The sequence below is a fragment of the Lucilia cuprina genome, chromosome 3 (assembly GCF_022045245.1).
Source record: "Lucilia cuprina isolate Lc7/37 chromosome 3, ASM2204524v1, whole genome shotgun sequence".
In the NCBI taxonomy this organism is placed as follows: domain Eukaryota; kingdom Metazoa; phylum Arthropoda; class Insecta; order Diptera; family Calliphoridae; genus Lucilia; species Lucilia cuprina.
Window position 1 is genome coordinate 55,693,289 of NC_060951.1, and position 25,232 is coordinate 55,718,520.

Consider the following 25,232-nt stretch of genomic DNA (forward strand, 5'->3'; position numbering starts at 1 on the left):
AGTTTTCTATAGAAAAGTGTCGTCTTTACAGACACAGTTTTCTATAGAAAAGTGTCGTCTTTACAGACACAGTTTTCTATAGAAAAGTGTCGTCTTTACAGACACAGTCTTCTGTAGAAAAGTGTCTTCTTTAAGGACACAGTTTTCTATAATAAGATTCTTATTTAAGGACACAGTTTTCTATAAAAAAGTCTGATATTTACAGATGCTTTTTGTCTTTTTCTGGACAAAGTTTTCTACAATAAAGTGTCTTTCAAATGGAAACAGTCTTCTTTATTATCTTCGTTTTCTATAGGAAAGGGTTTTTTTAATGGGAACAGTTTTCTGCCGAAAAGTGTGGTCATTATGGAGACATTTTCTATAGAAAAGTGTATTCCTTATGAGCAAAGTTTACTCTTAAAAATAATACATATTTTTATAAACACAGGTGTTCAGAACATTTATTTTTTTATAATTAAGAAGTTTCGCCAAATTAACAAATTCCTTTATAAACTGGTTTATTCTTTTAATATATATCCCTCCTTTTACCCACGTTTATTTCCCGTTTTTGTTTATATATTTTCCTACTTTTAATGTTTGCAGAAAAAAGGAGGGACTGCTCTTCAAAGTCAAGTCGAAATAGGGAAATTTATACACAAACATTATTATGAAAAATCATAGACACTTTTCCATTCCATAAAATCATTTTTAATTTTTTTCAAATTAAAAAATTTTTTCAAGATTTTTCCGCTAAATCGAAGCAACTCATACAATTCCATATACATACATAGGTTCCCTTGTTTTAGGTGCTTATGTTTTTATAATTTAAATTTTAATTATTGTTGCTGTGTCAGTGTGTGTCTATGTGTTGTTTCTGTAAATGAGACTCATTTGAGAAATGCCATAATTTCAACGCCAAAAGACTAGAAAAAGAAAATAAATCTAAATATAAAAATAAAAAAAAATTGTGAATTTTGAATTTTATGGATTTTAATTGTTGTGCTTCTTTGTGTCTGCTCATTAAATCTATAGATTTTACAACAAGTATTAAACATTAACGCGACATATCATAGTGCTTCACAGTAATTCTTTTTTAGTTTTTGCAGTCACAATTTGTTTTTAATTTTTTTTTACCAAAAATTATTTGGACACGTGTTAATTAAAGGGGCAAGTTTAATGGTTTTTTTTTAAACATTACTAGAGAATTATTTGGCACATTCTAAGGAAAAAGTCTGTATAATAGAACTTGGTGTAAAGCGTTATTAGAAAAAAATTTATGGAAATTGTCAACAATTAATTTGAAACTTTGTTGCGTGCAAGATTTTACTAATGAATGGTTTCAAATATATAAAAATGCTAACTTTACACATAGACTTCTATAGCAAAGTGTTTTCTTAAAACATTTTTCTATAAAGTGTATAATTTTTAAACAGTTTTCTTTAACAACGGATGTTATTGAAAAATTATAAACACTTTGGTGGTCAATTTGGTACCAGGGGTTTCTAATAGAAAAGTCTCTTCGTTAAAAGTTTTCTATGAAAGAAAAATTTGTGAAGGAAATTTTTTCTTGATCCTGTTCTCATTAAGTTGTTTCTATTCAAAAGAGTGTTTCTTCATCATTTTTCTTTAGAAAATGGATCTTCTCTAAAACAAATTTCTATGTGAATGTGTTTATCTTAAAACAGTTTGGTATTAACAATTATTTTTTAACAATTTTCTATAAAATCATAGATCAAAGATTTTTATTTAATCAAGGTTCTATAGAAACTTGTTCTTCAAACCTTTCTCTATAGAAAAGTATCATCTTAAAAAGTTTTCTAAATAAAAAACAGTTTCTTTATAAAAAATAGTTTTTAACTCGTTTGTGATATAAAATTTTCTTCCTTGATCCATTTTCTATCATTTACTAGTTTCCTATAGAAAAGTGTATTCTTCAAATAAATATCTATAGAAAAAATTTTCTTTGAATAATAGAAAAACCTTATTTTAAATGTTTTCTATAAAAAGTTATCTTCTTTCAAAATATATATATAGAAAAGTTTTCTATACAAAGTTTTCTTTAGCAAAGTGTATTCTAGTTTCTATAGTAGAGTGTCCTCTTAATGCAGTTTCTGTAGAAAAATGTCTTCCTTTGAAAGTTTTCTATAGTCCGCATTCTTTTATCCAGTTTTCATAGAAATGTATTCTTTTAAGCGGCTTCTTTAGCAAAGTGTATTCTAGTTTCTATAGTAAAGTGTCATCAAATTCTATAGTCCACATTCTTTTATCTATATTCTATTAAAAATGTCTTTTTTGAAAGGTTTTCTATAGAAAAGTGTCTTTCTTCAACAGTTTTCTATAGTAAAATGATGTCCTTAAACAGTTTCTATATAAAAGTGACTTCCTTCAGTTTTCTGTAGCAAGGTGTCTATCTTTTTTCGATAGTAACGTTTTTTAACAGTTTTTTACCAACAATTATTTTTGAATTGTTTTTCTATAGAAAAATACTTTCTTTAAAGAGTTTTCTATTTAAAATTGTTTTCTTTAAACAATTTATACAATTTTAAACTGTATTGTCTTTGTTGAAAAGTTTTGTCTCTAGAAAATCTCCCTTATTTCTTGAATATTTCAAAAACTTTGTGATTCATTTCAAATTCTTAAAACTAATTATTAAAAAAAATAAACTTATATTTTTGCAACACTATTAATATTTTGGATCATTAATTATTATTTAAAAACTTTAGCTGTTTTAAAATAAAATTTCTTCTTAAAAAATTTCAAAATATTTATTTTTAAACGAAAAAATTTTTTTCAAATAAAAAAACAACAAACACACTCAAATACTAATACTCAAGAAAAATTGACATATTTTAATTTTTTTAAATTTTATGAGTTTTTAACGACATGTTATTTTCTTTCTACTCTGCGTTCATTAATGACATGACATTGAGACATTTAAAAAATCAATTTTTCTTCTTTAACTTAAAACAAAAACAACAAAAAGCATGATAAAAAAGGACTTGTTTTCCACAAGATGATAAATAAAAAAAACGATATTTTTGGGATCTGGTTACAAGGAAAATAAAAACAGCAACAAGATAATTAAATGACAACAAAGAGTAATTAAAACCTTGAAAAAAAAAACAACATAAACAATATTTGAAATAAGAAACAAAAAGAGGAGTCAAAAATCTCAATTAATATAAATGTATCTTATGGATTTACAAACTATATATGTATGAACATAAAGTATAAACAAAACTACACTTGTTTTAATTTATTTATTCATTCATGTTCATTTAAATATAAACAAATGACATCTGGCCTTTTCATTGTTGTCATGGTGTTTGTTGTACTTTCATTTACAAACCTTTTTTTATTTTTATTGCACTTTATTTAAAAGATACAATTCATACTTACTTGCCACTCGAATAAGTACTTTTTGTGCATTTGTACAGTTTAAGTATCTTTTGTGTAAGAAATGCCACACATTTTCATGTTCACAACTTCTTGAAACCCTTATCTGTCACTTAAAAGTCAAAATTAAATGAAAAACTACATTTCACATATACATACATATACATACATATGTACATATCTTTAAGCAAAAAATTACAATTAAACAAAGAATGAAATCATATGAAAGAATATTTTACAGCAATGACTGATTTTGTTTACAATTTAGTTGCCTCAACAGAATTTCTGTTTGATATAACTAAGAAAACTCGTTAGAATGATTTCTTCAAGTATTTTTTTATCAAATTCATAATATTATTTTCTTCAACAAGTTTAATTTTTGTGTTTAATTTATTATTGTTCAAATCTATTTTATTTAAGTTTTTTTCCTCTAAGGTTTTTTAATAACATTTATGTTTTAATTTTTTTTTCTCATTGTACAAAAAAAAAATTTAGAAAAAACTTACTAAAACCACTTAAATAAATAAAATTGTCTATTAAAATGATCAATAGTTCAATTTTTTCTTTCAAGCTCTAAAACTTCTTTCATTCCAATACATTTTCTATACAACATATACATATATATAGAACCTCAACGCCCACTACTCAATCATCAAAGTTTTTCTCATAATTTAAGTAACATTTAATTAAAGCTTTATTTCTTTACTATTTCTTGTGTAGTTTTTTTTTTCTTAAAATCTTACATTTTATGGGAAAATATTTTAAGTAATTAGTTTTTATTTGAAAAAAAAACTTCACATGTCAGGAAAACAATTTAAGGAATTTTGTTGGTAAAATTACACTGTTGACATTTTTATTGAAAAATTATATGATTTTTTTTAAAAACAATTATATTTTATTTGTATTAGAAATAGTTGCAGTGAAATAACTAAGAAAGCAATTGGCATTTCGAAATAAATATAAAATTTTTTTCTATAGAAAATTGTTTCTTCTTTGAAGGAAAGGTTTTCTTTAGAAAAGTGTTTTTTTTGTGGACACAGTTTTCTATAGATACAGTGTTCTATACAAAAGTGTCTTCTTTATGAATTTCAAAGACGCTTTAAAATTATAAATACTTGGTATCAAATTGACACCAAAGTTTTTATAATTTTTCAATAACATCCATTGTCGAATTATGTACGAATAGTTGTTAAATCAAAAACAAAAAATATTAAAAATACAATACGTTATCAAATCAACAAAAAAATATTTTACCAAAGTTATAACACTATGGTATTAAACAGAACGTTGTTATGTCTAAATGACAACGATTCGTTGTCGAAAACACAATGATGCTTTGCCGAAATGATATAAAGCGTAATCGAAATGACAACAATACGTTGTTGCAATGACATCGACATGTCATTGAAACTACAATCGTGGTTGTCAGAATAATAACTGGGTGTTATTCAAATTTTATACACATCCATTGTCTAAATATTAAGAAACGTGGTAAGCTCACTTTTGACAACGGGTTGTACCAATTTCGGAATATTTCTGCCGGTTTTTTGCCTCTGTGTGTGACCACAATTCTCTACAAAAGTGACAACGTATAATTTCAAATTGAACGTAGCGATGTCTAAATGACAACTATTCGTTTTCGAATGGTTGTAATCGTAATCAAAATGACGAAGATACGTTGTTGAATCTACAGCTGTGGTTGTCAAAATGATAACTGAGTGTTTTTTTTTTTTTATTTTATACTCAACCGTTGTCTAAATGCAATAGATTGTATTAATTTCGGAACTTATAGAAAAGTGTGCTTCTATGAACACAGTTTGAAAGAAGGCTTCTTGATGGACACAGTTTTCTATCCAAAAGTGTCTTTTTTATGAACACAGTTTTCTACAGAAGTGTGAACTTCTTGTCACAGTCTTCTAATGAAAAGTTCCTTTGTGTGCACACTGTGCGCAAAGGAGACTTCTTGATGGACATAGTTTTCTATCCAAAAGTGACTTTTTTATGAACACAGTTTTCAACAGAAATGTGTCTACTTTAAGTCACTGTTTTCTAATGAAAAGTCATTTTGTGAGCACAGTTTTCTGTAGAAAAACGTCTTTAGAAAAGTGTATTATTTATGGATACAATGTTTTTATGGAAAAGTGTCCTATTATGAACACAGTTTTCTTAGAAAAGTATCTTCTTTATGAAGACAGTTTTCTATAGAAAAGTGTTTTAATTATGGACACAGTTTTCTATAGATATAGTTGTCTTAGTGAAGTGACATCTTAACGGACCCAAATTTCTATAGAAAAGTGTCTTTATAATGAACGTAGTTTTCTATAGAAAAATATATACTTAATGGAAATCTTTTCCTATAGAAAATAGTCTTGGACAAAAAATACTTTTTTTTTAAATTTCAAACATCCAGACTCATAGTATAAATTTCATTTAAATCTATAGAAAAAGATAATGATATATAATATATAAATGAAGAAATTTTTTTACATACCAACACATATCACTTTAGCTTTCGTGCCATTTTCCATTAACAAACACAAATTTCTATTTTAATTCTAAAGATTTTTTCAAATCGATAACAAGACAAAAATATTTTCACTGTCATCCCATAAAAACTTCAAATCAGATAAAAATTAGTTAGAAATTATTTCCTATAGACTTTAAGTTAAATTTAAATTGTTCCTCAACATTTCTAACATTCCTTAAAAAAAAAAAACAAGAACACAAAATACCCATTGGTATGCAGTATATATTTTAATATAAGTAAAAGTAGGAAAGAAATTATAAGAAAATTTAATTAAAATCTTAATTACGCGTACAAATGCCATAAATTCATTAAATGCAATTCACACATACTACTAGCACTCTAGTCGTTATTTTCAAAAAAGCAAAACATAATTCAGCACATAGAGACGCACTTGTAATGCAAGGAAATGCAGCATTCATGCCACCAAATTGTTAAATTCAAAATACAAACAAATTTTACACAAATACAACTTATATACAAATTAAACCAAGCATTCGAAAAATATACCCTGCATAAACATACCTAAAACATCGACTGGCAAATGGACTGAGAGTCTGATGGATTAAAATCATTGTAAAGATACCAGCGCAAGGAATGAGTAAATTTTAAGACTAATACTTTAACGAATGCACATATTTTTTGTTTGAAAAATAAAGTAGGAAGTTTAAATTTTGTGCATTTACTGCGTTTTTTTTTAAAGGGCATTTTCTCTTTCTTTGAACATTTTAAGCTTAAATTAAATTGGTTTATATAAAGAGAAATGAGGAAATTATTTAAGGGTTATCACAGTTTGTGATATTTGTTACTTAAGTATCATTCTCATTATCAACTATTTCGATAAATATTGAAGTGACGGCATTACAACATTGCCAGAATTAAATTCTGTATTTGTTTGGAATAAAAATGGGCAGAATTGGAATAGTAGGCGAGGCATTTTCTATTAAAATTAATGCTCTTAACTAATAACTAGAATCATTTGTACATTTTATTTCCATTTTTAATTAAAAAAAGATTCTTCTTTAGAGGGACAGTTGTCTGTAGAAAAGTGTCTTCTTAATGGAGATAGTTTTCTATAGAAAAGTGTTTTCTTAATGGAGACAGTTTTCTATAGGAAAACATTTTCTTAATGGAGACAGTTTACTAAAGAATAGTGTCTCCACAAAGAAGACAGGGCAAGTATCTTCTTTGTAGAGACAGTTTTCTATAGAAAAGAGTTTTCTTTGTGCAGACAGTTTTGGATACAGTGGATACAGTTTTCCATTGAAAAGGTTTTCTATAGAAAAGTGTCTTCTTTGTAGAGACAGTTTTCTATAGGAAAGTGTCTTCTTTGTGGAGACAGTTTTCTATAGAAAAGTATCTTCTTTGTAGAGACAGTTTTCTATAGAAAAGTGTCTTCTTTGTGGAGACAGTTTTCTATAGAAAAGTATCTTCTTTGTAGAGACAGTTTTCTATAGAAAAGTGTCTTCTTTGTGGAGACAGCTTTCTATAGAAAAGTGTCTTCTTTGTGGAGACAGTTTTCTATAGAAAAGTGTCTTCTTTGTGGAGACAGTTTTCTATAGAAAAGTGACTTCCTTGTACAGACAGTTTTCTATTGTAAAGTGTCTTCTTTGTGCAGACAGTTTTCTATAGAAAAGTGCCTTCTTTGTGTAGACAGTTTTCTATTGAAAAGTGTCTTCTTTGTCGAGACAGTTTTTTAAAGAAAAGTGTCTTCTTTGTAGAGACAGTTTTCTATAGAAAAGTGTCTTCTTTGTGGATTCAGTTTTCTATAGAAAAGTGTCTTCTTTGTGGACACAGTTTTCTATAGTAAAGTGTCTTCTTTGTGGAGATAGTTTTCTGTAGAAAAGTGACTTCTTTGTGGAGACCGTTTTCTATTGATATAGACAGTTTTCTATTGAAAAGTGTCTTCTTTGTGGAGACAGTTTTCTATAGAAAATTGTCTTCTTTGTGGAGACAGTTTTCTATAGAAAAGTGTCTTCTTTGTGGAGACAGTTTTCTATAGAAAAGTGTCTTCTTTGTGGAGACAGTTTTCTATAGAAAAGTGTCTTCTTTGTGGATACAGTTTTTCAAATAAAAGTGTCTTCTTTGTGGATACAGTTTTTTAAAGAAAAGTGTCTTCTTTGTGTAGACAGCTTTTTAAAAAAAGTGTCTTCATTGTGGAGACAGTCTTCTATATCAAAGTGACTTCTTTGTAGAGACAATTTTTCCAAAGACAAGTGTCTTCTTTGTGGACAAAGTTTTTTTACTGAAAAGTATCTTCTTTCGGGACATTGTTTTCTTTAGAGAAGTACCTTCTTTATGGACACAGTTTTCTATAGAAAAATGTATCCATTATCGACACAGTTTTCTATAGCAAATTTCTTCTTTATGTAAATAATTTGTTATTAATAGTACGTTCCTTAGTAACACAGTTTTCTATGGAAACGGATCATTAAGAACACAATTTTAAACAGAAAAGTTTCTTCTTTGTAGACATAGTATTCTACGAAAAGGATATTCTTTCGAGAGACTGCTTTCTTTAGAAAAGTGTGTTCTTATGGGCACATTTTTCTATAGATAGTTTCAATTCCAGAAGCATTTAGACACTTTGAATGCTCTTTAATGTGTTGTAATATTAAACAATGTCAATAATATTAAAAAAAATCTAAATACTATGATTCAGTACACCCCTCATATAAATTTAAATTAAAGATTTTCGTTACCAAAACTGCGATATCCCTTAATAAACGTCGAACTTTTGATATCACATCATATTGCCTTAAACTGTAACATCCCCTAATTAATTCCTTTTAAAGTATTTTATGCCTCAGATTTGTATCATCTAGTAATATCGATGCCATTTCATTAATAAATTATACACTTTGCAACAGCAACCATCTATATGTCTGTCTGTCTGTCTAGCTGAAGCTCAATTACGTAGCTTTTGTATACAATTCAATGAAAGATTTGTTTGTTTGCGTTTTTTTTTTTTCAAATGAAATTGCATCATAATTCTAACGCATTTTCATTCTATTCATACAATATATATTATTTTTTTTATTAGAATTGAAGATTCGAGTGCCATAGTGTCAGTTAAAGTTTAATTTAAATTTATGAGCATTTATTTAGCTTTTATAGCCATTTTGTAGCAATTTTTCTATTAAATTGTATTGTATTTTATTTATTACAATTGTTAGGCAAAGTTGTTTATGATTGTAATAAGAATCAAGAAAAATTATTACTAAATTTATTATTATTTTTTTTTGTCACAAAAAAATCTGTTAGTTATAAAAAGCTTACATGAAAAATCATAATTTTTTATGTTTAAAAGATTTCATAAAATTATATTTGTTACGCATGCTTAGCAATAGGCTAATTAAATTAGTTAAACTTTAAATTATTTAAAGTGGATTAGAAAACAGCCAGTAATGTTTATAAGAACTTTATTTTAAAATGAAATCTCTTTGACATGATTCTTTTTTCTTTCAATTCTAATAAATGATAATTTATTTGAAGTCTCATTCTTTTTCTTAAAAATCGCTGGCGCTTATTCTTTTTTTTTCTTTTGCAAAGAAATTCTTTTAATTAATTAAATTCTTTATGAAGATCTTTTTGAAAAACATTGTATGAAAATATTTTTATTTCGTCAAATTTTTCGCATTATTTTGTGGGTGTTTTCTAATTTTTATATTCACAGCGTGAAACACAGCAAAATATATTTGTATGACTTGTGACATACCCAATTTAATTTATTAGAATTACTCAGTCAGTGTCTTTTTTTGGTTTTGTTTGTTTAATTTTTTACTTGATTTCAATTCTTGGTAATTTTTATTATTATTATTTTTTTAATCCTCTAACATACCTATTTTATTAATTTCCTTTTAATTAATTTGACATCATTTTGTTGTCGAACAAAAACAGTTATATGCAAAAAGTTGCCTATAGTTCTAATTAAAATGAATAATCAGCTGAGATCTTTTCTATCTGTCTATCAATCTATCTATCTATCTATCTATTGATCTATCTATCTATCTATCTATCTATCTATCTATCTATTTATCTGTCTATCTATCTATCTTTCTATCTATCTATCTATCTATCTATCTATCTATCTATCTATCTATTTATCTATCTATCTATCTATCTATCTATCTATCTATCTATCTATCTATCTATCTATCTATCTATCTATCTATCTATCTATCTATCTATCTATCTATCTATCTATCTGTCTATCTATCTATCTATCTATCTATCTATCTATCTATCTATCTATCTATCAATTTATCTATCTATCTATCTATCTATCTATCTATCTATCTATCTATCTATCTATCTATCTATCTATCTATCTATCTATCTATCTATCTATCTATCTATCTATCTATCTATCTATATATCTATCAATTTATCTATCTATCTATCTATCTATCTATCTATCTATCTATCTATCTATTTATCTATCTATCTATCTATCTATATATCTATCTATCAATTTATCTATCTACCTGTCTTGCTCAGAAATCATGAATAAAACCCATAAATATAACCCATTAAAAAATTTCTTCCTCTAAAACAAATCATGTTGGAAACAGTGTATATCTTAACAAATTTCTAATAAAAACAAAAGTATTTATAAAAAAGGCAATTGTGTATAGAAAACTTACCCGACAACATTGGTCCCATTTGTATGTTGGCACCATTTGTATCAAGTTTATCCTCATTTTTAAGGGCTCCACTTTTGCCCGAGACACAGCTGATGGGTTTTTTAGTTTTCCACAGCTTCATTTTGTTTTTCTTTTTATTTTACACAAAATTTAAATAAATTATATTAATTTAAATTTTAAATAATTACTTTTAATAAATTTACTTTAAATATAGAATTTTTTTTAAATTTTTACACAATTTTAAACATTTTGTAAACACATTTTTATTTATTTTAAATAAATTTCATATAAAATTTTTGTTTTCTTTTTAAAAAAAAAATTATTTAATAAAATTTTCTATAAATTTTAAACTTTTGTAACACAAACTTTTTATTTTCCTTTTATTTGGCGTATAAAAACTACATGATTTTGTTGTTGTTTTTTTGTTATTTCAAATTTAATATTGTTGTTGCTTTTAGTTGTGGTGTATTTTTATATAAAAACTGCAGTTTATTTTTAAATTATTTTAATTTATTTTTTTTTCTGTTTCTCTGGTTTTAACGACAAAACCAAGAGGAAAAAGAACACAGTGTCTGGTATTTTTTGATGTTGGTTGTTGATGATGAGGTTTCTTTTCGTATGTTGGGATAGTGTGGAGTGCTGGTCCGAAAAAGGGGGGAGAATTTTCCTGTATATAGAAAACTAAAAGTAGCGTAATCTATATAACGAACAAAACGACACGAAACACACTTACGCAGTCATTCATTTTAGGCAATAACAACAAAAATGAAAAAAAAACACTTTGGCGCACGCTTTTAGCAATTTAGATAAAATGGAAAAGTGTTTTTCATTTTCTTCTTTTCATCGTCATTATCATTTGCTTTTATGAGGTTTCTTTTTGATTTTCTTTTATTTCTTTATTTATTTTTTAAATTTATTTCAATTTAGCAGATTCTAGGGTTCAAAATCATTTAAATAATTAGAATTTTTTATTTGTTTTTTCTTCTTTCTATTCAATAGGTATTAATTAATTTGTATTTTTTGTTTTAAAATCAAATTTATTTGTTACGCTCAATTAGGTTTCCATTTATAATTTAAAACATTTGAATTCTTTTAATCATGATGACGCTTTATTTTCAATATTTTTTCTTTATTATTTCCACTCTTATTTCAAAATTCACTTTATTTTCGGCCCCAATATTTTGCTTATTATTATTTTTAAATAATTTTCCTTTTTATTATTCTTGTGTTCGATCTTATCGTAAGCACTCAATATTTCACAATGATTTCAACGTTTTCTTAAAGTTTTTACGCACATTTTTCATTGAAATTTTCTTTTATTTTTTATAAATTTATCTCAATATCACTCACACTCATTAATTATCTAAAATTCTCTTTGCGTATTTTTATTTCTTTTAAAAATTGTATCATTCTATAAGAAAATTGTACAAAACCATTTAAATTTAACGTTTTCCCGCAACAACGTTGTTGCTTCATTCACGGTTTGTAGACGAATGCCAGGGCAATACATTTCTCATTCATTTAGTATTTGTCATCATTGTTGCTGAGCAGCTGTGTTGCTGCTCACTTTGTTATTATTATTGTGCTCGATTTTTTGTTCCTGTTTTATTTTGTTGTGTGGCTCTTGCCATAAGTGTGCGTGTGTGAACATTTGTTTGTTGTTTCCTTTTCTGTAATTTTGTTTACATTTTGGAAAAGTATTTTACTTTCGTTTTCTGTTTTGTTGTTTGTTTTTATTTTTGTTTACGACAGGAAATACCAAACATATGTTGCGTATAATGTGGCTTTAGCTAAAGGTGTGTGTCTTTGCTGAAAATAATGTTGCCAAGTAGGCAAATGTTGCTAGCAACGTTTGTGTTGAGAGTGATTTGTACTCGTCATACCGAAAAAATCAGTTTTATTTTGAGTTAAATTTTAAGTATATCCTGTGTTTTCCTACAAATAATGCTACAAAAGGATAGAAAAGGGGTGGCACCCAACATTAGGGTGAAACAAATAAGTTTACCTTAAACAAGTTTTGTTATAGTTTTTCAGGATTTAATATGTTGTTTCTAAATAACGTGTGAATAGTTTGAGTTAAAAAACTTGAGGAATATTTTCAGTTTTTTATAGAGAATAACTGAACCATTAGAACTAGAACTAAAATAGAAAATATTATATGATCACATGTTTCTACTGAGAGTATCTTTTGAGTATTCAATATGTTTTCTACTGAAAAACTCCCACCCATTTTTTTAATATAGAAAAACTGATGATCAATACTTTCATTAGGAAACGTCATGATCAATTTTTATATATTTCTATCATTTTCTATTAAAAAATAAATAAAAAACTTCCTTAATTTCTTTAAACATTTTTTTTTGTTTCTGTGGAAAATTTGACGAAAATTTTATTATAGAAAATCATTAAATTTATTTTCTATAGAAACTATTTGAAGCTTACTGCTCTATAGCAAAGCTTAGCATCAATTCATTATAAAAAAGATATTTTAAACATATTTCTTCTAGTAAAATTTCAGTCCATCACTTTTCTAATAAAAAAAACCATCAGTTAGTTTCCTATAGAAAAGTCTAACCTTTCTTAAATCTAGATATTAATTGAAAAAATTTCGATCAATTTTCGATTTTTAATTAATTTTTTTTTTTTTTTTGTTTCTAAAGAAGATTTCTCGTTCAAAAGTATAGATAAAAAAACAGACCGAACCATTTTTCTATAGAAAATCTTACGATCAAAATTTCTTGATCAGAATTTGTTATAAAAATCTTTCTATTAATATTTTATGGAAAATTTGTTTTCTATTTACTTATGTTTATATAGATAACTCTCGACCAGTTTTTTTATTAAATATCACGATTCTTTAGAAAATCTCTCGATCGGGTTTGTATAGAAAATATCTCGATAGGCTTTTTATAAATTATCGATCCTTCCGTCAAAATTTTTTTATTCATCATGTTTTTAGATAAGATCACAATTCTTTAGAAAATATTTATATCGATTTAAATCGAACGTGTTTCTATATATAAACTTTCGGTCAGTTTTTTATATAGATTTTCCGTAAAACAAACTCTCAATTAGTTTTTTTTTGTAGAAATTCTTTCGATCATAGTTTCCTCCTCACAAATTTCTCGATCTATTTTCTATAGAAAATTTTTCGATATATATCAGTCAGTTTTCTTTAGATCAATTTTTTATAAAACAGACTCTCGATTCGTTTCATATTTTAGAAAATCTCTCGATTATATATTTCTCTATAAAATTTCCCGATCAATTTTCTATAAAAAAATATTGATCTTTTTTTTAGAAAATCGCAAAACATTTGATTTATTTTCTATACAAAATCTTTAGACTTTTTTAACAGAAATTCTTTAAAACACTTTTGTCAAAACAAACCCCTATAGAATATTTCCCGATCTATTCTTTATATATCTTTTGAAAATAGCTTGATTATTTTTTTATAAAAAAAATCTCTGAAAAAAATGTATGAAAAAATCTTTAGAAAAATCTCGATCCAATTTCTTTATAAAATTTATTTTCAGTCTATCTTTTTAGTTTACTTTTCAATAAAAAAAGTCTATCTTTTAATTGATCTAGAAAGTTGCTTTTTTCTAAATAAAATGCCGCGATCAATTTTCCATAAAACATTGCGTTTTTTTTTTCAGAAAATTTCTCGAACGAATTTCTATTGACCACCTCTTGATCACTATATAAAAAATTTGTTGATCACTTTTCTTTAGCTAAATCGAGAGACTTTTTATTGATATTGTTTGTTGTATTTCTAGAGTATTTTTATATAGATATTTTCTATTAAGAATTATAGAATTTCTGCCAAATATCTCTTGTAAAATATTCCAATTTTTAAAACAAATCCTCATGATCAGTTTTTTATAAAAAATATATTCTTGATCACACGAGTAGCCAAAAAATCATTTATAATATTTTTTCAAAATAAATACACAAAATTTATAAATAAATCTCTCTCTATGATTAAGTGTTGACAAAGACCTTAAGATTTAAAAAAATATATATTTACACATAATTGTCTAACCCTTAATAAATATGTATAAAAGTCATCACTTTTGTTAAAACAAGACTATGAACTAGTTAACAATAAATAATAATAATAAATAAAACTCAAAAAAATATAAATACTTTACCTTCAATTCCTTTCCAAGAAAAAAATCAAAAAAATATATTCAATATTCTCCTCTAATAATAATCTCTAGACTAATGTCAACTAATGACATGCCAAACTAAACAAATTTCTTTTATGTCAAAATTCAAATTGAAAATATTGTTGTTTGATTTTCTTTTTTTATCATATTTAGCCAAAGTTTTTAACATAAATTGTAAGAGTTTATTTTTATATTAATTAAATTGGACAGTTTTACGAAACCTCAACATTAAGTTTTCATAAAAACACAATTTATTCACAAATTGAACTTTTGTTGTTACTAATACTAATGCATTATAGTTGCAGAGATATTTATAAGAAATTAAAAAAAAATGAACAAAATTTTTCAAATTTATAGACTTTTGAGGTGTTTAGAGAACACACACGCAACAACGGATACGGACATTGGAAAATGAAAATATATTTACATGGAATAGAGGGCCAAAAACGCCTACATTTAATTAAAACAAAAAAAATTATTGAAAATAAAGGCCGGCTATAGACGAATATTTTTGTTAACTACATCATATTACAGATGGCTATATAATCTTATCAACCGACTGCAGATCCCAAAGTCTCCAGATTTGTTAATAAGAAATATTTCCATCAGTTTTTAATAACAAATCTATCGATCAATCTTCTATAGAATTTTTCTAAACAGCTTTCTGTAGAAAATCTCTTAATCACTTTCCCGATCAATTTTATAGCGAATCGTGAATGGTAGATTTTCTATAAAAAAAATTATTTCTATAAAAAATCTGTCGAACTTTTTTCTATAGAAAACCTGCCGATCTATTTTCTATAGAAAATCTGCAAATCAACTTTCTATAGAAAATCTGTCGATCTATTTTGTATAGAAAATCTGTCGATCAATTCACTATAGAAAATATGTCGATCTATTTTCTATAGAAAATCTTTCGATCAATTTACTATAGAAAATTTTTCTCTGATCAATTTTATATAGAAAATCTGCCTTTGATATTTTTTTAAGAAAATCTGTATCTGATAAATTTGTTTAAAGAAATCTGTCTCTGATCATTTTCTAAACCAAATCTGTCTCTGATCAATTTTTTATGGAAAATCTGTTGATCTATTTTGTATAGAAAATCGGTCGATCAATTTTTTATAGAATATTAATTCTATAGAATATTTATGTATAGAAAATCTGTCGATCAATTTTCTATAGAATATTAATCGCTGATGAATAGAAATCTCTGATCAATTTTCTACAGAAAATCTGTCGATCTATTTTCTATAGAAAACCTGTCGATCTACTTTCTGTAGAAATTCTGTCGATCTATTTCCTAGAGAAAATCTGTCGATCAACTTATTATAGAAAATTTATCTTTGATTATTTTTTTTTAAATCTGTTTCTAATCATTTCTTTAAGTAAATCTATCTCTGATCAATATTCTATTGAAAATCTGTCGATCTATATTGTATAGAAAATCAGTCGATCAATTTTCTATAGAAAGTCGCTGATGAATTTTATTTCGAAATCTGTCTCTGATCAATTTTCTACAGAAAATCTGTCGATCTACTTTCTATAGAAAATTGTCGGTCAATTTATTATAGAAAATTTGTCTCTGATCAATTTTTTATTTAAAATCTGTCGATCTATTTTGTATAGAAAACTTGTCAATCTATTTTCTTAGAAAACCTTTCTCTGATCATTTTTTTAGAAAATCTGTCGATCTATTTTCTATCGAAAAATTTTTCGATTTATTTTCAATAGAAAATTCTTATCTGAGATCTTTGTCTAAAGAAATTCGATCATTTGTCTAAAGAAAATCATTCGATCACTTACTTGACTATAGAAAATTCCTTCCATCACTTATCTATGAAAAATTTCTCGAACCTTTTGATCACTTTGTTCTCTACCGATCACTTCTCTAAAGAAAATCTTTTGATCCATTTACTTTGATCTCTCGATCACTATGAATTTCAATTTTATTTAGATATTCTAATCACTATTGCTTGATTTTGTTATTAACATTATAAAGCCACCTTAAGTCGTTGTAAACTCTTATATTTATTTTACAAATATTTACAGATTTTTCCTAATTCTCTAATAAATCTAAAATAGACAAACATTTTGAAATCATAAGACTCTTCTTTTACTTTGATATTTACCTTCTCATCCCCAACTCTAATATTTCTTGTTTTATAATAAGTACTAATAAAGGTTTAATTTATTAACTTTAATAAAAATCACTGCAGTTTTTGTTGTTGTTTCCATTTTAGTTTTCTTCGTAGTAAGTGGTGGGTGGTCATTAGAAAATCTCTGCCAAATTTTTACCATTTCCCTGTTATTATTTTTAAAAATATTTAATGCATAACATTTATGCATTTCACTTAAACTCAACCATTTTGCATCATTATAAAAACTTCAATTTGGACATGTGCCATCGCGTGGACAAAAATCATAAATTTTCTTATTTATTATATATCATTATTTATTTTTCTATGTTTTATTTTTATTATATTTTTACTATTTCAATTTGTTTCTAAATAAAGCTCTTCATCTCTATTAGAATACGTTGGCAGTAAAATGTCTTTTGAAGTCATTAAATGATTCAGGTGATTTCTTTAAAAAAAAGTTTGTTTGTTTGTTTGTTTTATTTTTAGTTGTATTTTAAAATTTGTTTTCCATTTAAACTTAAAATGTCATTTAAATAGGGTCATTTATTCGTGAAATTGTGTTAAAATATAAAAAAAGCAATCACTTCCGATTGTGATTATTATACTACAGAGAATTTTAATGAATTTTAAAAGAACTAATAAAAAATTAGTTAAGTATTTCACAACTAAGAAAAAGAAAAAGTTTTTAAAAATTACAAAAATCTTTATTTCATTCTCGCGATCATTCAATCGATCAGTTTTTAATAGAAATCTCTCGAACATTTTTTTTCAAAAAAAAAAAAAATTGTTTCGATCAGCATTTTTGAGCAGTTTTCTTCTCTCTCATCTTGGTGTATTAAAATCCCGGGGTGCTACCATTACCTCTAGTCTACCAGGTCTATAAACTAGTGATGCTAAACGTATCTTTCCTTAGAATGATTCCAAATGTGGTCGAACCAGAGCACCACATAATCTAATACTAAGGGTGATCAGTTGCCCGCAGGACTTTATACTGGCTGGTTATCCATCGGGGTCCATGAAGTTGCTTTGTCTTAAACCCAAATTTGCGGAAAGAAGGTGCTTGGTTAAAAGATAAATATAGGGTAAAATATACCTTTTCTGTTTCCGCTCCTAGTTTCTAGGAGCCGACCCATTCACCACTTTGTTCACTTTCGTTCTGTTTTCTACAGTCTTCTGATCTATTTTCAATAGAAAATCTCTCTAGCACTCTTCAGTTTATAAACTCGTCGAATCTTTTGATACTTATTTACAATATATATCAATCCCGTGATCAGTATTCTATAGAAAATTATCCAATCAACAAAACATTTTAATCACTTTTACAAAAAATCTCTTTATTTTTTTTACTAGAAAACCTCTCGATCTGTTTTCTACGAATAGTCTCATGATCTATACTTAACAGAAAATATCACCATTAGTTTTCTATAAAAAATATTATGATCACTTTTTTCAATATCTCTTAATCTCGTGATCAGTATTCTATAGAACAATTCTACAATCTGTTTCTTCAACAAAACATTGCGATCACTTTTGCAAAAATCTCTTTATTTCTTAATAGAAAACATCGATCAGTATTCTATGAAAAGTTTCATTATCTGTATTTAATAGAAAATATCACCATTAGTTTTCTATAATAAATCTTATGAACACTTTTTATCAATATCTCTTAATCTCGTGATCAGTATTTTATAGAACAATTTTACAATCAGTTTTCTTAACACTTTTTACAAAAAATCTTTTTATTTTTTTTTTAATAGAAAACCTCTCGATCAGTTTTCTAGAAAGTTACATGATCTGTATATAACAGAAAATATCACCATTAGTTTTCTATAAAAAAACTTATGATCACTTTTTATCAATATCTCTTAATCTCTCGATCAGTTTTCTAGAAAAAGTCTAATGTTCCATATATAACAGAAAATATCACCTTTAATTTTTACTAAAAAAAAGTCTTAATTATATATCGTTCAGTTTTTCATAACAAATCTCACGATTACTCTTCAACGGAAATTCAGTTTTATCAAGAAAATATTTGAATCTCTCTTCTATAAAAAACTCTTTATCAATTTTTAATAGAAGTCGTTCAATCATCTTTCAACGCAAAATCTATCGATCAGTTAAAGTTAAGTTTTATATTAACATTCTCCAGATCGATTTATAGATCGAATTTTCATTAAAAATGTCGCTGTCAGTTATCTAAAGAAAATCTATATATCGGTTTAAAAAAAATGGAAAACTTCTTTCCTTCTTCATAACTTTACTTGTTATAGAAAATGTCTCAATAATTTTTTGTAGAATAATCTCTCCCTCACTTGTCTATAGAAATTCTCCATTAAATTTTCAATAAAAAAAAATCGTACGATAAATTTTTTACAATCAAAACTATCATGATCCCTTTTCCTTTTTTTACAATAAATCTCACGTTAATTTTTTTATAGTTTTAAATTTATTGGTTCAAATATAAAAAGACCAAATTAAAATGTTTTTCTCAATGAGTAGAAATAGAAAACAAACATCAAAAAAAAACCTAAACTCCCACTCTTTAACTGTCAATTTCGATGCATGTGCGGGTCTTTTGAAAAAGATAAATTACAATGCACTTTGATGACAATGTTCAACATGTGTTTGCCGCTAATATTGTTGTTATATTTAGCTACTGGCTTTGTTGTTGTTGATGATGTTTTGGTTCTACATGTTGCACTTTTAGATGATTTTTGTTAGCCGATAAAAAACACATCACAACACATAGTATCTGCACGTTTGCACTAACATTGCTTGCAACAGGTCAATTGTTGAACATGATGTTTTTTTTTTTTGTCAATATTTGTTGCCAATGTTTAACATGAAATCCATGGACTTTAATCATTTGTGACTTTTTTTTATTTTTAGTTATTGTTAATTTTGGCCTTTGTAGTTTTAAAAGCAAATTAAGTGCAATTTCGTTAATGACCATATTTGAATAATTGACATATGTTTGTTGGAATTAAGTTGGTTTGGTATTGAACGAATATTTTATGAGCTTTATGAAAATAATCATTAGAAAACGATCACTAAATTAATGCCTGGACCATTCTTTTGCGAAAAATCTCTTGGTCATAAATCATAAAAATTCGAACTTTTCTTTAAAAATATTCTTGTTTAATTTTTTATAAATCTCTCTCTGTACAAGCCATTTCTGTATCTGTCGATCAGGTTTTATAGAAAATCTATTAATTTTTATAAAAAAAGTCCACGGATCAATTTTCTACAAAAAATCAAAAAAATTTTGAGATCAATTTTCTTGCGATATATTTTCTGTAGCAAATCTTTTGATCGTTTTTCTATAGAAAATCGTTCAATAATTTTTCTAAAGAAAACATTTCAATCATTTTTTAAAACATCTTTCGATCTATTTTCTATAGGAAATCATTCGATTTATTTTCTATAGAAAATCTTTCGATTTATTTTCTATAGAAAATCTTTCGATTTATTTTCTATAGAAAATCTTTCGATTTATTTTCTATAGAAAATCTTTCGATTTATTTTCTATAGAAAATCTTTCGATTTATTTTCTATAGAAAATCTTTCGATTTATTTTCTATAGAAAATCTTTCGATTTATTTTCTATAGAAAATCTTTCGATTTATTTTCTATAGAAAATCTATTTTCAATAGAAATTATTTGTATCATTTTTCTATGGAAATTATTTCAATTATTTTTCTATAGAAAATCTTTGGTTCTGTTTTCTATCGAAAATTTTTCGATTTATTTTCTATAAAAAATCTTAAGAATTATTTTCTATAGATAATTATTCGATTCTGTAGATCACTGTTTGAAACCTTTTGAAGAATTTTCTTAAGTAAATCTAAGTCATTGCTGATCGATCAAGGCTGTCCCCAACAGCGAGTCTAAAGTTTTCAAACTTCATATCATTGGCCTAACTAAACACATCTGTTTGATAACTATAGAGTATAAAAAGTCACGCCATTAACACTTTATAGCTTTTGTGTTTCGATATCGATTTCAAAAGACCATAATTATGGTAAATATATTTTATATTTAATTAACATGTAATTAAAGTGGTCGTAACACTTATTTTTCGAAAGCCACTAACTAATGCATTAACCAACTAAGATGTGGGTGAAAGATCATATAACAATTTTTTTAATAACTTTTTTAAAAGATAAAAAAAAATTTCTATTACATAATTAAAAAAATCAGTATAAAAACATGTGTGATTTGCAAATCCTTTAGTTTTCACACTAAGTATCCTTGAAGCAAAGTTCTGACCATAAAAAAATCATAATGAATTTCTTTTCTTTTATAAAAAATAGTTTTAAATTTCAATTTAATACTTTTATAGCTTCTACATCGATACCTGGCTTTAAATTCACCAATTGTTATGGCAATATATTGCAACAACTATATTGGCATGTGGTTATAATTTTATCTTATATGGTTGCAGTGGTAATCTGTCTAAGATTTTGGAATCAATTTGAAAATCAATCTACTTTACCAGGTATTCATTCAGCTTACAATTATAAAAAATATTTATAATAAAATTCATTTAAAATTTAATATTTCACTTTAGTTTATGAAATGTTAGAACAAGGCTCCAAATTGCCTTATTCAGCATTATATATCTGCTTGGGTTATCCTTTAAATCCTAAGAGATTAGCGAAATATAGGAATTACATGTATGTATGTAGAACATATCTTAAGTTTTAAATTTAATTTTTCTTTATTTCCTTTCAAGTTTAAAACCCAATCTAACCATGTCCTACAAAGATATCGATAAGACTTTACAATATATGTTACGTTTTCAACGTTCTACTCTTAATGTTAAATACAATCTAACGGAATTATTTCTTTATAATGTTGATATAGAGAAATTGCGAAAACATTTTATAAAGGTTAATTTTTTTGTTATAATCTATCAATAGATTCCCTTTCTTATTTTTAACTATTTTTTACCTACAGTTTTATTATCAAATCAATGAATTGTTGCAAGATTGTTATATCCAAGGAATACGTTTTGATTGTTCAGATATTTTTATTCCACTTGAACTGGCGCCGGGATTTTGCTTTATTTTTAATAGTATTTATACTTACAAGAATTTTCATGAGTAAGTTTATCTATATTTTTAAAATTGTAAAACAATATTTCTTGCATGTTATAAATAGTAATAGAAATCAGTTTTCTATAGAAAATTTCCACATTAGGTTTATAGAAAATATTATAAATATAAAAAATCTGTTGATCTACTTTCTGTAAAAAATCCGTCGATCTGTTATCTTTTGAAAATCTGTCGATCTTTTTTCTATAGAATATCAGTCGGTCTATCAGAAATCTCACGATCAGTTATTGTAAAAAATCTCTCAATTTATTTTCGAGAAAAAATCTCGCGATCAATTTTCTTTTTTTGAAATTTTTTTATTTTGCCGAAATTCTGTTGATCATTTTCTATAGAAGTAAGTCGATCTATTTTCTTTCAAAAATCTCTCGATCAATTTTCTGTCGATCTTATTCTATCTGCGGAACTATTTTCTACAAACAATCTGTAGTTCTATTTTCTATAGAAAATCTGTCGATCCATTTTCTTTCGAAAATCTGTCTATCCATTATCAGTCGAAAATCTATATGTCGACATATTTTCTTTCAAAAATCTGTTGAACTATTTTCTATCACAAATCCGTTGATCTATTTTCTACAGAAAATGTTTCTATCTTTTTTCTATAAAAAATCAGTTTATCTTTTTTCTATAGACAATCTGTCGATCTATTTTATATAAAAAATCTGTCGATCTAGTTTCTATCGGAAATCTGTCGATCCAGTTTCTATGGAAACTCTTACGATCTATTTTCTATACAAAATCTATTTTTTCAATAGACAATCTATTTTCTTTTTCGAAAATCTGTCGATCTATTTTCTATAGAAAATATGTCGATCTTATTTCTATAGAATATCTATCGATCTATTTTATATAAAAAATCTGTCGATCTAGTTTCTATGGAAAATCTTGTCGATCTATTTTATATAAAAAAATCTGTCAATATAGTTTCTATCGGAAATCTGTCGATCCAGTTTCTATGGAAAATCTTACGATCTATTTTCTATACAAAATTTGGTTTTTCTATAGACACTCTATTTTTTTCGAAAATTTTTTGTTCCATTTTCTATAGGAAATCTGTCGATCTATTTTCTATAGTAAATCTGTCGATATAGTTTTTATAGAACATCTTTCGATCTATTTTCTAAATAAAATCTCTTGATATATTTTCTATAGAAAATCTTTCTATCTATTTTTTACAGAATTTTTTTTTACAAACAAATTTAAAAAAACCCTTTATTATGGCATTCTTTCATTTTAAGAAATCCCCTTAAAGTTCCTTACCAAGAATTTTCAGAATACGATGATGACTGGTCTATACGTTTCAAAATTTCATATGAAAAAGAAACGGCACTTTTGGTAAGAACTTTTTACGAATAAAACTTTTATTTGTATATCAAAACCATTTCTTTACTCCAAGTTGTATCTAAAAGATCCACGTAATTTACTATCCCTAACTGATTACCCAAACTATGTGTGGCGTCCTCGAAAACAAATTTCAGAATATGGTTACACTATTGTCAATCAATATTCGGAAGAAAAAAATAGGAAATTAAACTTAAAGTGAGTCATACATAAAATTAATATTATAGTTTTGAATTAAAAAACATAAAACCTTTTTAACTAGACAACGTAAATGTATATTTTCTGATGAAAAATTTCCCTACAAAGAATTGAATGATGAATTTGCTACAAATTTCTACGATCAGGATGTTTGTTATAATTATTGTCATACAAAGCAATTGATTAAATTGTGCAATTGTACACCCACTTTTAGCATTGCAATGTTTCCGAGTAAGTAAATAGAGTTAATAGAGTTATAGTCTGAAATTATAAAAACGTTAAAAATCATTCCGTATTTATTCAAAAGAATTGGCAAACAAAACGAAAATATGTAGAGTTAATGATATATCGTGTTATGAAACTTATTATTTAGACATCAGGCGACACGAATGCAAGGAATGTTTAAGCAATTGTAATCGTACGACTTATGTTTCTATACCGGAAATACAAGAACCGTAAGTACAATTTGCTCAAAGGCCTTAAGTATAACTCTAACTCATTTCAGAGAAAGAACTCCGATTTTAAACTCTTCTGTAAAAAGGATTATTTTAATTTTACCATCGATTTGCAATATTGGCCACTTATACAATTTCGTATTTTAAACATTTTTAGTACAAACGAGTTAATAAGTAAGAAAACTGTAAAAAAATTTCTACACTTTTCGATTTTATATATTTTATATATTTTAATCCTACATTTTAGTGGCTGCGGCAAGTATTTGCAGTTTATTTATGGGCACCAGTTTAATATCATTTATTGAAGCGTTTTATTGCCTTTTCATACGTTATCCTTTTTCCTATATTTTCAACAGGGTAATAATGTTGTTTTTTTTAACATTTTAATAAACTTTTCATCTTTTTTATTGAAATATTTTCATTTTAGAATTATATTGAAAAAGTTATTAAAAACCGACAAGAAATTGATTCAAAAAAGCCGTTACCTTGTATTAATATGTCATTGAAACCGGGTTTAAAACGATAGTTTTTGAATGAACTTTAAAGTTAAAACTCAGCATCGTATTGGAAAAAGCTTGAAATATTAAAGTTTTAAATGAATATAAATGCTGTTTAAATTAAAAATATATATTTTTTTAATAAAAGACTTTTAAAGAGTCTTGAACTATTTCCGAAAATTCAACCTTTTGACTAGTTTTTTTTTTTTTTTTGAAATTTATCAAAAAGTTAGTTAAAGTGTGTGATCGAGAGATAGAAAACCGATTGAGAGATTTTCTATATAAAACTCATAGAAAGATTGTCTATAGATAGCTAATCAAAATATTTTCTATAAAAAACTGAACGAGTTAACTGATCGAGAGATAAACTGGACGAGAGATTTTCTAAAGAGTACAAAAACTGATCAACAGACTTTCTATAGAAAACTGATCGACAGATTTTCTATAGAAAACTGATCAACAGACTTTCTATAGAAAATTGATCGACAGATTTTCTATAGAAAACTGATCGACAGATTTTCTATAGAAAACTGATCGACAGATTTTCTATAGAAAACTGATCGACAGATTTTCTATAGAAAACTGATCGACAGATTTTCTATAGAAAACTGATCGACAGATTTTCTATAGAAAACTGATCGACAGATTTTCTATAGAAAACTGATCGACAGATTTTCTATAGAAAACTGATCGACAGATTTTCTATAGAAAACTGATCGACAAATGTTCTATTGAAAATTGATCAAGAGATTTTCTACAGAAAACTGAT

At 25.9% G+C, this 25,232-nt stretch overlaps 2 protein-coding genes across 4 annotated transcripts in view; one reads left to right on the forward strand and one right to left on the reverse strand.

Moving 5' to 3' along the window:
• Positions 1-10,769, reverse strand: part of LOC111683804 (glutamate receptor-interacting protein 1) — a 55,817-nt gene extending 45,048 nt beyond the window's left edge. For all 3 annotated transcript variants that reach the window (XM_046947454.1, XM_046947453.1, XM_046947452.1), the window contains exon 1: positions 10,546-10,769. In XM_046947454.1, coding sequence (XP_046803410.1) covers positions 10,546-10,666 — 121 coding nt within the window. In that variant the 5' untranslated portion in view covers positions 10,667-10,769. The remainder of the gene's footprint in view (positions 1-10,545) is intronic.
• Positions 1-24,144, forward strand: part of LOC111683805 (pickpocket protein 19-like) — a 45,248-nt gene extending 21,104 nt beyond the window's left edge. Inside the window, exons 2-11 of the mRNA XM_046947111.1 lie at positions 21,201-21,356; positions 21,429-21,534; positions 21,594-21,750; positions 21,818-21,963; positions 23,211-23,307; positions 23,369-23,511; positions 23,576-23,742; positions 23,819-23,966; positions 24,017-24,044; positions 24,124-24,144. Of these exons, the coding sequence (XP_046803067.1) occupies positions 21,293-21,356; positions 21,429-21,534; positions 21,594-21,750; positions 21,818-21,963; positions 23,211-23,307; positions 23,369-23,511; positions 23,576-23,742; positions 23,819-23,966; positions 24,017-24,044; positions 24,124-24,144 (1,077 nt within the window). The 5' untranslated portion in view covers positions 21,201-21,292. The remainder of the gene's footprint in view (positions 1-21,200; positions 21,357-21,428; positions 21,535-21,593; positions 21,751-21,817; positions 21,964-23,210; positions 23,308-23,368; positions 23,512-23,575; positions 23,743-23,818; positions 23,967-24,016; positions 24,045-24,123) is intronic.
• Positions 24,145-25,232: the final 1,088 nt, after the last annotated feature.